The sequence below is a fragment of the Schistocerca piceifrons genome, chromosome 1, assembly GCF_021461385.2.
Source record: "Schistocerca piceifrons isolate TAMUIC-IGC-003096 chromosome 1, iqSchPice1.1, whole genome shotgun sequence".
Taxonomy (NCBI): Eukaryota; Metazoa; Arthropoda; class Insecta; order Orthoptera; family Acrididae; genus Schistocerca; species Schistocerca piceifrons.
In genome coordinates, this window is record NC_060138.1 from 766,466,401 (window position 1) to 766,482,149 (window position 15,749).

Here is a 15,749-nt window from a genome sequence, read left to right on the forward strand (position 1 = left end):
AGTGCTAAACACAGGCTGTTACGGACGAGTCCAGGTATAGTCTGAACAGTGATTCTCACCGGGTTTTCATCTGGTGTGAACCAGGAACCAGATGACAAACCCTTAATGCCCTTCAAAGGGACTAGTATGGAGGTCGTGGTTCGATGGTGTGGGGTGGGATTATGATTGGTGCACGTACACCCCTGCATGTCTTTGACAGAGGAACTCTAACAGGTCAGGTGTATTGGGCCATCATTTTGCACCAGTTTGTCTGCCTTTTCAGGGATGCAGTGGGTTCCACCTTCCTCCTGATGGATGTTAATGCATGGCCCCACAGAGCTGCCATCATGGAGGAGTATCTTGAAACAGAAGATATCAGGCGAATGGAGTGGCATGACCTATTCTCCAGACCTAAACCCCATCGAGCACATCTGGGATGCTCTCGGTTGACATATTGCTGCATGTCTTCAAACCCCTATGACACTTCAGGAGCTCCGACAGCTTCAATATTGAACTTAAAAAGACAAACTAAATACTCTGTTTTTGAATTTGACAAACCTCTTCATCTATGAAACACAGAAATAGGAAACAGAAAAAAAGTATAAGAGGTTCAAATGTTGAAGATAAGGAGACGCAAGAAAACATAAAATTATCCAGAAGTACAACAAGTAGTCTGGAAGTAATGATACTGGCTGAGTCATTGTCCAAAGTAGCATTATTAAAATTATAGATGACGATAACATGCACGCTTTCCTTGGTGAAAGTTTAAAAGAATTAGATTGGTCTCCATTGTTATCAGCAATAAATGAAAACAATGGCATTGCTACACAATTTCTTTTCCTGAATCTCAGTGTGGAATTAAGTGTGAATCAAATCTTTTAAGTGATTTAATTTAAATTTTGTGTACTTTTTGCGTTCCATCCATCATCTGTATGCTGGAGCAGAGTGAAGTATTAGAGAGCGACTGTAGTCAAAAGTTTGTAGTGGAGATTGAAAACAGAATTGTCAATAGATAATGGGTAAGGAAAAATATGGAGAAAATGAGGGAAAAACAGACTGAATATATTATAAATCTGTCTAGTTATATGCATGAATTAAATACACACACACACACACACACACACACCTAACTATAATGTGAAGCCAAGCATTAAAAAACTTATTCAAAATAACAAAGCGGTGTGAACCAGATAGTCTGACATTTACTGAGTTCTACACTCTCTTTCAGCTGAATCCAGAGGTGTTCCCCACTTTTTTCTCAAGAACATAATGCACTAAATTAAAAATTAAGAAGCAAGCTCTGGAATACCTGGGTGTAGATTATCTACCTTGCTGATTATCTGTGCATAGTTCAGTGTTTTTTGAAAAAAAAACAGAAACTGAACCTGGCAGTATCCTCTTATACTTAGAATAAATATTTTCATTTAAAAATACAAATTTCAGGTTGGGAAGATTTAGGTCACTAAAACATCTGGCACTCGCTGAATATCAGTCCCTTTGGACTAAGATGTGAGCAACTGTGTGATGCACCTACAGTGACCACAGTGTCTTCTGTAATGAAAAGAGTGAAGACACAGTGCTCAAGGAATCTGTTATCATGCGCACTGAAATGCACTGACCTGTTGTTAGAGTAAGCAGGACAAAATTTATTTGATTATATTGATGTTTCGACTGTCTGGAAAATGAGAGCCACTGTCAGGAAAAAAAGTGTATGAAAAACAGAAACAGAAAAAAAACTGAATGATTATTTCCCATAAACAAATTGAAAGTGAGTGATACAAAATGCAGAGTATTTTTAGTATAATTCTATAAATAAGTTGTTAGTTACTGGCAAAATACCGTGTATTTAATGCAATGAGATTTCATATGTGATGTGCTGCATGCTATATAATTAATGCTGCAAATAGCTTTCTGGTAAAAATATGTGAATTTTTGATAAATATCATCAATGTTATGTAATTTCATCTACAGATTGTCAAAGAGAATGAAACCGATTATCAGTTATTCTCTTCAGCAGGGAACACGCGATTGATGCTAGGAAGAAAATTTTCTAATACATTATGATGAATGTAATGAATAATTGCTAAATACAGTTGCATATGAAAGAGGTAAGGAACTATTTCTTTCAAAGAATACAGAAACTGTGTTTTGCACTCTACCTCAGTAGTCGTGTGATGTAGTCTGGCCAGTTATCAGGAAACATTACCAGAAAAAATCCAACTGAAATTAGTATCATTCCTGCCAATTTCATTCCAGCAAAATGGGCTCCATATAACACCACATCAAGAGCTGAAAATGTATAATATATTATTAGTAATGTTTGTTTGATGAAAGTTAAAATTTGGAACATAAAAAAAGAAGATGATAAAATATCATATTCAAAAAGTTAGTATAAAGTAGAGGAAGTAATAATTAAGTCTAAAATTAATTGTGGGTGTTACATGACATGATGTTTCACGTTGAAGAAATGAAAATTCTAAACTCAGAAATTACAATATAAGTATATTGCTAAATAGTTATGAGAAGGGGAAAGAAGCTGTTAAAACTGTTTAAACTTAGCAACTGGTGCATCTTCATTGATAAAAAAGGTAAGATACATTATCAACAAATCCAGGCAACTAGTGAAACAAGGATAATGAACATTGTAAGCTGTTTTTGGATAGTATAACCAGTATATGAAATAAAGGACATCAGAAACAAATCTTCAGTGACAAAATGTAATAAACTTGTAGACGCAAATGAAAAAAATATTTCTTAACAAGGATAAAATGCCATTGTAAACTGTATGAAAAAAAGGTAATTTCACTTGAAAGTCTACAACAACAAAGCATAATTGGGCTTCCACAGAGATTTGAGTCAGGTAGCATGGGGCTGGATCATATCCCTGTGGAAGCGACATGTGCAAAACCTGTCTGATACACACCCTTATCACATCATATTCCAACCCATTGGCACATGTGTCATATCCTATGGAAGAAGGCAGCCATGTAATATATGAGCTCTGCTATAATTTCAGCAAACTGTTTCGTATGGGCATGATCACTAACCAACTGTTCACATGAATAAGTGACATGTGCTAAACTACAGCCAAGAGCAAAGCTGACTACCCAGTGGCAAAAGATGCCGCTGAGTACAACATGCTCAGTTACAATCCATATCACCTAGATCCTTCACCCATATCTCTGAAGCTTGTAGTGCACTCTTTGCACTGCGTCCTTCGTTTCCATAAACGTCCTGCCCTCGTTTCTGCTAGCTCCTGAACAACACCCACCCCAGGGCCCTAACTTCACTCATCCTGAACACACACCTTCTCCTCCTTCCTCTGTTCTGTCAACCCCACCCAATTCACTCCTCCACATCATTGCATGTCATCATCATTATGCACTGTCTGAACTCACTGGTGCCAGTGACATGTTACATTCCTATCCCTTACATATACTGCCTCCCTCCCAGCCATTACCCACCTTTCTTCAACACTCTCTCCTTCTCCCTGCCTCCTTTATATCCTCACCAATTGCATTCAACATAACCCTCACCCCAGTCGAGCTTCAGAACTACATTTTTGGCACAGTGTATTCAGCCAGCATAAAGCAGTTGTATATCAGTGTGTGTGTGTGTGTGTGTGTGTGTGTGTGTGTGTGTGTGTGCATTTGTTTACATCAAAATAGGATTTGTCTGAAAGCTAGAGAATCTTTCCAGTCTTGTTTATGTACTAGTTAATGATTCATAATATCAATTTCTCAGTGAAAGGTTGTCTTTACTCATAAATTATTTATATTGCACCTCATGTGGACATAAATTATGAAACACTATTTCTGGATGTAACAGCTGATTGACAGAAGATTCTCAGGCGTTTTGATGGATGAGTGCCTTACATGGAAACAATGTTCATCTAAACCTGTAAAAAGATTGGCTGCACTGCGACCATAATAACTCCTCTCACTATGAAAAAATGACTATGAATCAATATACTTACATTAGCAATATAGGATTGAGATGTGACTAATCCAGGTTCCATTCTAAGTGTTCCATTGTTCAACTTGCCCAATGTAATGTGCTGGAAAATTTGCACTCTTGTTCATAACGCATATCAAGAGTCATTATGTGATTATGATTATCAAGAGTGATTATGTGAAAATGGTTGTTGTATTCTGACTAGGCCAACACAGCCCTCCCAGTTGCCTCCAGTTCCATTACATTTTCTTTAAAATGTGTACGAGCTATAATCTACAGGTAGCAGTGGTCATATAGTATTACTGGTTGTGGACAACATCCCTAAGGCAGACCTTCAATGTTTTGTTTCTCACAACAGCAGTTAAGTGTTTGAATGACTAGAAATGATCATTCTAGGATTGTTGACAAACAAAATAGTGTACTCAAGCTGCTCTATCCCATTTATGACTGGAGATGTGGCATGCTCTACTGAAATGCACTGAGAATGCAGTTTTTTTTACCTCTAATGCACAGATGACTGCATGCAGTGATTTCCTGAGGTCGAAGTAGTATTGAGGAAAAAGCTTTTCATGAAAAAAAACACAATCTATGCCATGTGTTGAAGATGGCAGAAAAGGACTTTTGTGCAGTTTAGGTGGAATTACTTTCTTTGGACACAATGCAGTAAGTACAGCAACTGTTATTTTGCTTTTCTTACTGAATTTAAATAGAGCCAAAGAAATTGTTTGTGGACCTAATGGATTTACCTGTTCTAGAGCTTCCTTATGCCATTTTCTTTGGCTTTTATAATACTCAAGCCTCTGAAAGTCAGAGAGTAAACTGTATGGAAATTATATTTGAAGTGCTCTAATGGCCATAGCAAATAGAGAACTAGGATAACTCATACTCACAAAAAATAAAAAAAAACGTGTGCTGTGTTTCATTTACTCATTTATAAATTGTGTTTCGTATTTCGATCTTAAGATCATTCGAATTTTATGTCAACATAAAAAAAACTACTCGAATGTTCTGTGTTGATGAAAGTAGATAAAGCATTACCTGCAGAGACAGGAACTGCTGTAATAAGCCCTAGTGTGATGAATAAGTCATATGTGAGAGCAACACTGAAGTTACCCAGCAGGTTTGCAACTGGAAAAGAAAAACAAATTTTAAGCAAATAAGAGACTCAAAGCAGTAGTTCTTTTGAATTTGCTAATATTCCTCTAGGTTATCAATTTCAAATCCCAAATCAAAACAATAAATGAATCATGATGAATGCTCAGAGTCAAGAAATGGATTGCATGGCTAAAAACATAAACATCAGTTCAAGACTCCAAATTTGCAACTAACAATAACCTTAGAAGTGAAATTTCTATTCATCGCTCACAAAAGTTCTGGGTATAAGAAACATGTAAATGTTACAAATTTAGGAAAGGCATCATACATTATGAATGATAGATGGTATACGGTATAGAGTAGAAAGTAGCAAACATTTTTGAGCTTTTGATCTTTTTTCTGTTATAAGAGCAGTCTGCCTGAAACATAAACAAACACTCACATCTATACATCAAGAACTTTTGTGGTGGAGCTCTTGCTGTTCATGTTGTATTCTTACATTCTCACAGACAATATTAATATTAACCTCAGACACTTTATAGATAAGGCACTTTTAAGATTTTAAAGTGATGCAAAGGTTTGCAACTTGATTTATATGTTCAAAAATGTAATTGCACTCCAAAAATTAAAAAAAAGCATAGTACCCTTTGACTACAATATCAGTGAGTCACTATTGGAATCAGTCATCTCCTACAACTACATGACTGTAACACTTTGTAAGGGATATGAAATTGTATGCTCATACCCCTGAAGGTGGCAGGGGTAAAATACAGGGAGCAAAAGGCTATTTACAATTTGTACAGAAACCAGATGGCAGTTATAAGAGTTGAGGTGCATTAATGGGTTAGGAAGGCTGTGAGACAGGATTCTACCCTATCCCTGATGTTATTCAATCTGTTTATTGAGCAAGCAATAAAGGAAACAAAAGAAAAATTCGGAGTAGGAATTAAAATCCATGGAGAAGGAATAAAAACTTTGAGTTTCACTGATGACATTGTAATCCTGCCAGAGACAGCAAACGACCTGGAAGAGCAGTTGAACAGAATGGACAGTGTCTTGAAAGGAGGATATAAGATGAACATCAACAAAAGCAAAATGAGGATAATGGAATGTAGTCGAATTTTTATTTATTTATGTATTTATTTACTTAGCATCCTTGTATCTCATCATTATAAAAATGATATAGGATTTATCATACACTGCCTTACATAGGATATAGGACATGAAAAGATTTACAATTATATGTCCATAAATAAAATATTATTACATGTAACATGAAACCATATGCATAACAACATTCATAATATGCTAAATTACAATAATAGATGAATACAATTTAGTTTTCAATGAGCATTTTGGGTGATTACAATGAAGGAAATAAGCTACTGTATACTGAATGAGATTTTCACTCTGCAGCGGAGTGTGCGCTGATATGAAACTTCCTGGCAGATTAAAACTGTGTGCCCGACCGAGACTCGAATGCTGGTGATTTAAGTATTCCTTCACACTGTAAAAACTCTTGCTAAGTAACATTTTTTTAAGTTCTTTTTTAATATGTGGAATTTTGGTATACTTTTAATTTCCTTTGGTAGTGCACTAAATAAGAGTTTTGGCTGATAAAGAACACTTTTTTGATACATAGCTTTTGCGTGACTTTCTCTACGAAACTTGTCTCTATTTCTTGTTTTGTAGTTATGAACTTGACTGTTTAACAAAGAATGTTCCAGGTGTGCCTTCATAAAACATATACTTTCATAAATATAGATACATGGTAGAGTTATGATTTGTAGTTCCTTGAAAACTTTTTTACATGATTCTCTGTGTGTCATACCTCTGATTATTCTTATTGCCCTCTTTTGAATCACAAATGAGTGTTTGGCCAAACTGGTATTTCCCCAAAGTATGATACCATATCTTAGTGTGCTATGTATGAGTGCAAAGTATGAACATAACACTGCATCAACACTACAGGAATTTTTTAGTATTCTAATAACATAGCAATACTAACTTAATTTTTTGTTTAACATTTCTGTATGTTTCTCCCACATTAAATATTCATCCAGCCATAATCCTAAAAATTTAGTGTGGGGGGTTTGCTCTATCTTACACTGCCCAAGTTTTACAGTTAGGTCAGATTTTACTTTGTTTGTTACATGTCTGAAGTTCATCCAAACTGTTTTTGGTCATTAACAATTAATTTGTTGTTTGTAATCCACACGTTTGCTTCTTCTGTGGCTACTGTGACTCTATCCAGTAAGTCAGTTTCATTTGTAGCATTGACAAATAGACTGGTGTTGTCAGCAAACAATACAGCATCTGCTTTTGATAAATGGTTTGGCAAATCATGTATAAATATTAAGAACAGCAATGGTCCCAGTACATGTAAATCGGGTGCTGCTGAGGGAATTAGGTTAGGAAATGAGACGCTCAAAGTAGTAAATGAGTTTTGCTATTTAGGGGGCAAAATAACTGATGATGGTTGAAGTAGAGAGGATATAAAATGTAGACTGGCAAGGGCAAGGAAAGCATTTCTGAAGAAGAGAAATTTCTTAGCATCGAGTATAGATGTAAGTGTCAGGAAGTCTTTTCTGAAAGTATTGGTATGGAGTGTAGCCATGTATGGAACTGAAACATGGATGATAAATAGTTTAGACAAGAAGAGAATAGAAGCTTTCAAAATGTGGTGCTACAGAAGAATACTGAAGATTAGATGGGTAGATTACATAACTAATGAGGAGGTACTGAATAGAATTCGGGAGAAGAGAATTTGTGGAATAACTTGACTGGAAGAAGGGATTGGTTGGTAGGACATTTTCTGAGGCATCAGGGGATCACCAATTTAGTATTGGAGGGCAGCATGGAGGGTAAAAATTGTAGAGGGAGACCAAGAGATGAATACACTAAACAGATTCAGAAGGGTGTAGGTTGCAGTAGGTACTGGGAGATGAAGAAGCTCGTACAGGATAGAGTAGCATGGAGAGCTGCATCAAACCAGTCTCTGAACTGAAGACCACAAAAACAAAATGATCATATATGCCCAGTCACACATAAAGCATATGGCAGACTTTGATTCACTGGTACAATACTAGGGATATGTAATCAGTCTACAAAGCATATAGTTTACAAAATATTCATGTGACCGAGCATAGAAAATTGCTCAAATGAATTCCAGTAGGACTAACAGGGGATATTGAACATATACAGAGGAGGGTAGTGTGAATAGTCACAGGTTTGTTTAATCCATGGGAGAGTGTTACAGAGATGCTGAAGAAACTGACATTCCAAACACTTAAAGATAAATGCAAAATATCCTGAGAAATTTTGCTTACAAAGTTCTAAGAACCAGCTTTCTATAACCCCCTATGTATCAGTCCCATAGGGATTGTGAAGACAAGATTAGATTAATGACAGTGCACAAAGACACATTTAAATAGTTATTTTTCCTGTGCTCCATGTGTGAATGGAATGGGAAAAAATCCTGACTATTGATACAATGGGATGTGTCCTCCACCATGCACTTAACAATTGTTTTCAGAGTAGGGTTGTAGATGTAGATGTGAACTGTGCATGTGGAGAAAGTGCACTTATACAGAGAACAAGAGGAAATACTTGAAAGCTAATGCAAGTTTCAATTGCGTCAAGTATCATTCATGAAATGCACAAATATGGTTAATCAATATTCATCTACACCTAAAAATACATCCATACTCTGTAAACCAGTATGAAGTGGATGGCAGAGGATATTTCCCTTGCACCAGTTGTTAGGGCCTCTTCTTTTTCCCTTTCTGGTACCACGCACCTCGGAATTTGAATCCCTGCCAGACGTCATGGATGTCGAAGACCCCTAGAGGTCTCTGCACCGTCGCGCTGTAAGCAGTGGCACATTTAGAGTGAGGGCACCACAGTGGAACATGTGGTTCCAGCGGCCAATAGTGGCACCCCCGATAGAGTATTTAAGCACCTGCCTCTCGCTCAGCCAGCCAGTCAAACCTTGCGTATGTCTCTGGACACATCACCTCACCTTAGACAGCTTATTTACTTTCTTGTTCTGTGTACGAGTGGACGTGGTTGTTAGGTTTTCTTGTGACTCTGTTGTTTTGATCTTGTTGTTGTTCATTCTGTCCTTCATTGGTCGTGTCCGTCCTCTCCTGTTGTGTTGTTGTTTGTGGGCCACTCCACGGGTCCTGATGCACTTTCTGTCACTTCAACCCCGCGACTGTTCCATTCACTGTTACAACACCATTCGCATATGGTGTGTGGGATAAATGACTATTTAAATGTCTCTGTAGTTCTCCAGTTTGTCACATCTTCTATAAAACAAAATTCAAGTAATACCAGTACTTATTTTTAACAAATAACACATGCCAAGATACTTCTTACGCGTCAAATAATATCAAAATAGCTCAAAAATACATAGTTTTCACATCTGAATAACAGATGTCATACTTTTGTAACTTCCTCATGAATTCATTCTGGAGGTACACATTTTGCATGTTTGAAAGATAAGGAAAAACAGAGACACAATTGGCCTTAAATAAATTACATTTTTGGTGTGAGAACATTCCAGAGTAACACCATTCTCAGATCCTTTTCAAGTTACGATGGAGCTACAATTTAAATGCAACAAAAAATGTTATTTACTTTTCAAGTGAATTACAGTTTTGCTCCCAAAATTACTGAAATGTGTCACCTCTAGAGCTTTGTTTAGGTTTTGATTTTTACTTAGTTTTCTTTAAATAAAATGGATTTAAAAATTAATTTCACAGTTAGATTCAGAAGACTTGTAATTAAGTAGTGAACAATAAAATTTTGATCTGAACCTTCTAAACAAGTTTTTCACAATTACAAAATTTACATGTTCTTTATTTACAGTACAAAAGAAAAATTGAGTATTAGTTTCATCAGTATATCAAATTTTTACACTTTATTATTTTTTACTGTTCCAAAAGAAATGATGGTATGATGAACTTTACTTGAAAAATATTACATTTACAAATTTCACAAACTTGTGACTGACAGGAATGGTCACATTAACTACTAAACAGTTAAAGTAGAACTGTTTCTGTATAAGCTCATATGTATCACATACTTCAAATGTAAACATATGTTGCAAACTACAACTACCAAATAATTTAGTCTATTCCTTGATACCTTTCACTGTCTTCAGCATCTCCGTGATACTCTCCCATGCTTCAAACAGACCTGTGGCCATTCATGTATATGTTTAATATCCCCTATTAGTCCTATTTACACTCTCTCTCTCTCTCTCTCTCTCTCTCTCTCTCTCTCTCTCTCTCTCACACACACACACAAACACACACAATTTGCTATGTAGACTGATTGCATTTCCCTAGAATTCTTCCAGCAAATTAAAGTCTGCCACCTGCATTAGATACAACTCAGTCTATGTGATCATTCTATTTCACATACCTACCAGTAGTTACATGCAGGTAACTGCATGAGTTTACCAATTCCAATTGTGACTCATTGGTATTATAGCCTTAGGATGCTATGTTCCTTTTTTCATTTCATGAAGTCCACTGTTATACATTTTTGAATGTTTAAATAAAGTTGTCAATACATATACTACTTTGAAACACACTTCCAGAAAAAAAATAGTACAACCTTTTAGAGGTTTCCCATTCACTCAAGATTTATTGTTGCAACAGTGCATATGGAATACATGCAATGATTACACTTGCAGATCACCTTTGTGACTCAAGAATGGCAAAATAATGAGTGTAACAATATTCTGTGCATACTGAGTGCTGGTTAGTGTCCCCTCCAAAAAACCAGAGGCCAACAAGAGTTGCAGCTTATTGCACTGCAGATCTTAAGGCCTATGAAGGGGCCAATGTGTCTTGGATGACTACACTCAATGAGACAGCACTAACTAGTGCTGTCATATGTGCAAACGTAAATTATTTCTGAATTATTGCTGCTGATAAAAAAAAAATGCATGAAACATCTTAAGTGTACTATGTACTTTCATTCTGTCTTTGTGCTGCGAAATTTTATAGGTAATGTTTGGGGTCTTTCTATTCTAATATATCAAAACTGACTATCTGATTTATTGTTTTTGCTTGTGAATATTGCTTCATAAAGCTTATTGCACTGCAGATCTTAAGGCCTATGAAGGGGCCAATGTGTCTTGGATGACTACACTCAATGAGACAGCACTAACTAGTGCTGTCATATGTGCAAATGTAAATTATTTCTGAATTATTGCTGCTGATAAAAAAAAATGCATGAAACATCTTAAGTGTACTATGTACTTTCATTCTGTCTTTGTGCTGCGAAATTTTATAGGTAATGTTTGGGGTCTTTCTATTCTAATATATCAAAACTGACTATCTGATTTATTGTTTTTGCTTGTGAATATTGCTTCATAAATTTGAATTTCCATGCTGCAACATTTGTCTTTTACTTACCTGTTCATCCTTTTATAATTACAGTATACTATGTATTTTTCTTCTACAGTCTCAGTATAAAAAAACCATGTAAGTCTAGTAATCTCACAACTACTATCAAGTATGATGAATTAAAATATATTTGGGGTACTGGCAGAAAAATAAGATTTATTTACTATTTATAGTGGTAGACCTCATATGTAAAACTTTATTAGTATTTTTGGATTTTTCACCCTATATTTCTCTCATACATGTACGTGAACAGAGTTAAGAAGGGAATTTTTTTATATGAATTACTTAAACTGTGGTCTGATCTTTTGCACTGTTTTATATGAAATTAACTGAAGACAAGTTTCCCATCACGACAGTAATTTCAAATGAATTTATATGCATTTTGAAAAATAAATTAAAATTTTTTTACTTAAATGAGTAAGACAGAGAAAATATTACGATATGGTACTCAACCAGTGTAAGCAATCCAAAAACTCTAGTGCTTTAGTGAATACAATTTTTTTATGGAAAACAAAAAAGTAAGTCAGTTCACTTACTATTGTGGTGTCTTCGTAAGAGAAAGGCATAATGGAGTGTTGTTTTTCAGACATATGAGAAATTAAAGATTAACATATTTTTCTTGATTTGCAACACATATTGTACTATTACAAATAGAATACGTGAATTACAATCCGGAGCAATTTTTCAGTTTGAAGCATAGTAATGGCGTTATGAGGTTTTTTGAAATATTTTGTGATGACGATGAGGTTTATGTTGAGATGAAGCACTGTGAGATATGAAGGCTTATTGTATTGCAAAGTATAATGAGTATGTGAAGTTAGTGAGGTTTATAATGACATTAGGGAAATGAATTATTAGGAACTTAATGGTGCTCTGTTTTGTAATGCATTGTACTTTTGTTTATGATGGTCTGCTGTTTCTGAGAAATGAGTATAAGAAAGAAAAAAGTATTATATAATTGATGTTTATGAAACCAAACAATGGAAAATCCAGGATAGAATGTAGCAATAATGGAAGGAAAGTTGCTACTCACCGTATAGCGGAGATGCTGACTCATGATAAGCACAACAAAAAGATTCACACAATTATAGATTTTGGCCATTAAGGCCTTTGTCAGCAATAGACACACATACACACATGCACACACACACACACTCACGCAAAAGCAACTTGCACACACATCTGCAGTCTCAGATAACAGTATAAAAAAACCATGTAAGTCTAGTAATCTCACAACTACTATCAAGTATGATGAATTAAAATATATTTGGGGTACTGGCAGAAAAATAAGATTTATTTACTATTTATAGTGGTAGACCTCATATGTAAAACTTTATTAGTATTTTTGTGGAATTATCTGAGACTAGACGTTACTGTTATCTGAGACTAGACGTGTGTGCAAATTGCATTTGCGTGTGTGCGTGTGCGTATATATGTGTGTGTGTGTGTGTGTGTGTGTGTGTGTGTGTGTGTGTGTGTGTGTGTGTGTGTGTGTGTCTATTGCTGACAAAGGCCTTAATGGCCGAAAGCTATAATTGTGTGAATCTTTTTGTTGTGCCTATCGTAACTCAGCATCTTTGCTATATGGTAAGTAGTAACTTTTCTTCTCTAAAATTGATGTTTATGAAAGTTTGAGCTGGGTCTGATTTGTTGAAAATATTGTAATTTCACTTAACAGTTGTATAATTCCATAGCACTGGCATGAGAAAGAATGAGTGCTGGTAGGAAATAACTTACATGTACTAAATATTTTGTTGCTGACTAAAGTATTAACAACTTATGAAAATCTTCAAAGCTATCTGACTTTGTAAAGGCGTAACTGTGCATAATTAAACAGTGAGGCATTGTACAGAATAAAACAAAATGGGATTATTGTTGTTGAAAATAACTACCACACATTGCCTGTTATACTGAAATATTAGATTGTCTGGACCAGCTGAGACAAATATCTAAGATGACTATTCTTTATGATTTTTGAAAATTGTGACTGTTTGTAATATTTTTTAGGAAATGTGTTCCTACGATTTTGCATTAATAGTTTATAACTTAAGCAGCACAGCAAAATTTCAACATTTATTTGAAAAGCTTAATTCTTTCATGTTTACTACTGCTTTTAATGTTATCTTGCACTCTGGTTAACTACTTCGAAGTTTTATCTCCATAATTGTATAAAATAGTCAGATTTCAATGCTTAGCATGTACTTCAAACATTAGTTGGGTGATTGTAATTCTCTGTTTATCTAAGAAATCTTGTCTTTCACTGCCTTATCATTAAATAAGAAAATTATTTGCATTCTCTTTACTAAAATTATGTCAAATTTCAATTTAAAAAATACTATTATTCAATTTTTAAAGATGACAAGAACAATAATAGTAAAAACCAAATTCTATTTTACTGTAATTCTACTAGAAATGTTTTTCAGGAAATAAGTCTTCTTGTATTTGTTTTGAGATTTTTGTATCTGTATCTACACGTGTATCATTTGTCAGTGTACAACTAAGTCACCGAAAATGAATCCTTAAATTTCATTAACAGTCAGTTTGCTAGATATACATGTTATAAAAACCCTTTCAAAATGAAGGGCTTCCAGGACCTTCAACTTTTTGTAAAACTGTTTATGAAACCACTAATTTTATGTGTGACATCTAAAGTCATAAATTATTGTACACGTTCTGTGTCCAATATTCCGTGGGGCAGATATTGTAATAAATCCTTCCTCCTCAGAACTTTTGTACTTCAATTGAAATGTTCAACTCAGTACCAATTATGGCCTGATTTGTTACACTAAAATGATATATTCCACATATAAAGATAATTATGCATATGTTTGATCTGGAAAACACTAGTTTTTCTGATAACATAGTTTTACTTTTCTTATCAATTCAATTAGCAACATCAATCTTGAACCATAAAAATTAGCAATCACAACTGTTAACTTAAATAATGGAAAATCCACAATGGAATGTAACAATATGATGAAAAGGGCAGTCGCTACTCACCATATAGCAGAGATGCTGAGTTACAGAAAGGCACAACAAAAAGACTGTCACATGATTAGATTTCAGCCATCCAGGCCTTTGTCAAAATTAGGCAACATAGACACAGACACATACTCACACAAATGCAACTCACACACACACGGCCACAGTCTCTGGCACCTGGAGCCAGACTGAGAGCAGCAGGGCATTATGGGAGAGGCAACCAGGTGGGTGTAAGGGGGGACGTGGGGCAGGGAAAGGCAGAGATATCAGGGGGTAGGGGCAGGGGATGTAAAATTGCTACTGGCAGCGTGCAGGGATGAGGGGGAGAATGGCGTAGCTAGTTGCAGCTGGGAGGTTAGATGGTGGGCAGAGGAGAGATTGGGGGGGGGGGGGGGGGGGGTTAGCAGAAAAGGAGAGAAATAAAAAGACTGGGTGCACTGGTGAAATAGAGGGCTGTGTAATGCTGGAATGGGAACAGGGAAGGGGCTAGAAAGGTAAGGACATGACTAATGCAGGCTGAGAGCAGGAGCGTTAGAGGAAGATAGGATGTATTGCAGGGAGGGATCCTATCTGTGCAATTCATTAAATCTGGTGTTGGTGGGAAGGATCCAGATGACACAGGCTGTGAAGCAGTCACTGATATGATAGATGTCATGTTGGGTGGCATGCTCGGCAAGAGGGTGGTCCAGTTGTTTCTTGGCCACAGCTTGTCAGTGTCATTAATACAGACAGACAGCTTGTTGGTTGTCATGCTCACATAGAATGCAGCACAGTGGTTGCATCTTAGCTTGTAGATCACACGACTGGTTTCACAGGTAGCTCTGCCTTTGATGTGATAGGTGATGTTTGTGACAGGACTGGAGTAGGCAGTGGTGGGAGGATGTGTGGGACAGCTCTTGAATCTAGGTCCATTACATCTTTATGAGCCATGAGGCAAGGGTTAGGGAGCAGGGGCTGTGTAGGGATGGAGGAGGACATTGTGTAGGTTCAGTGGGTGGTGGAATACCACTGTGGGAGGAGCAGGAAAGTTAGTGGGCAGGGCATTTCTCATTTCAGAGCACGATGAGAGGTAATCAAAACCCTGATGGAGAATGTAATTCAGTTGGTTGGTTTGTTGGTTTGTCAGATTAAAGGGACCAGACTGCTATGGTCATCGGTCCCTGTAATTCAGTTTCTCCAGTCCTGGGTGGTACTGAGTCATGAGGGAAATGCTCCTCTGTGGCCAGACTGTGGTGCTTTGGGAGGTACTGGGTGACTGGAAAGATAAGGCACGGGAAATCTGTTTCTGTACTAGGTTGGGAGGGTAATAACGACCTG

At 36.2% G+C, this 15,749-nt stretch overlaps 1 protein-coding gene across 1 annotated transcript in view; it reads right to left on the reverse strand.

Annotated features, from left to right (window-relative positions):
• LOC124774956 (putative thiamine transporter SLC35F3) overlaps positions 1-15,749 on the reverse strand; it is a 320,097-nt gene that overhangs the window by 127,058 nt on the left and 177,290 nt on the right. Inside the window, exons 9-10 of the mRNA XM_047249675.1 lie at positions 4,972-5,061; positions 2,139-2,268 (exon numbers count right to left, since the gene is read on the reverse strand). Coding sequence (XP_047105631.1) covers positions 2,139-2,268; positions 4,972-5,061 — 220 coding nt within the window. The remainder of the gene's footprint in view (positions 1-2,138; positions 2,269-4,971; positions 5,062-15,749) is intronic.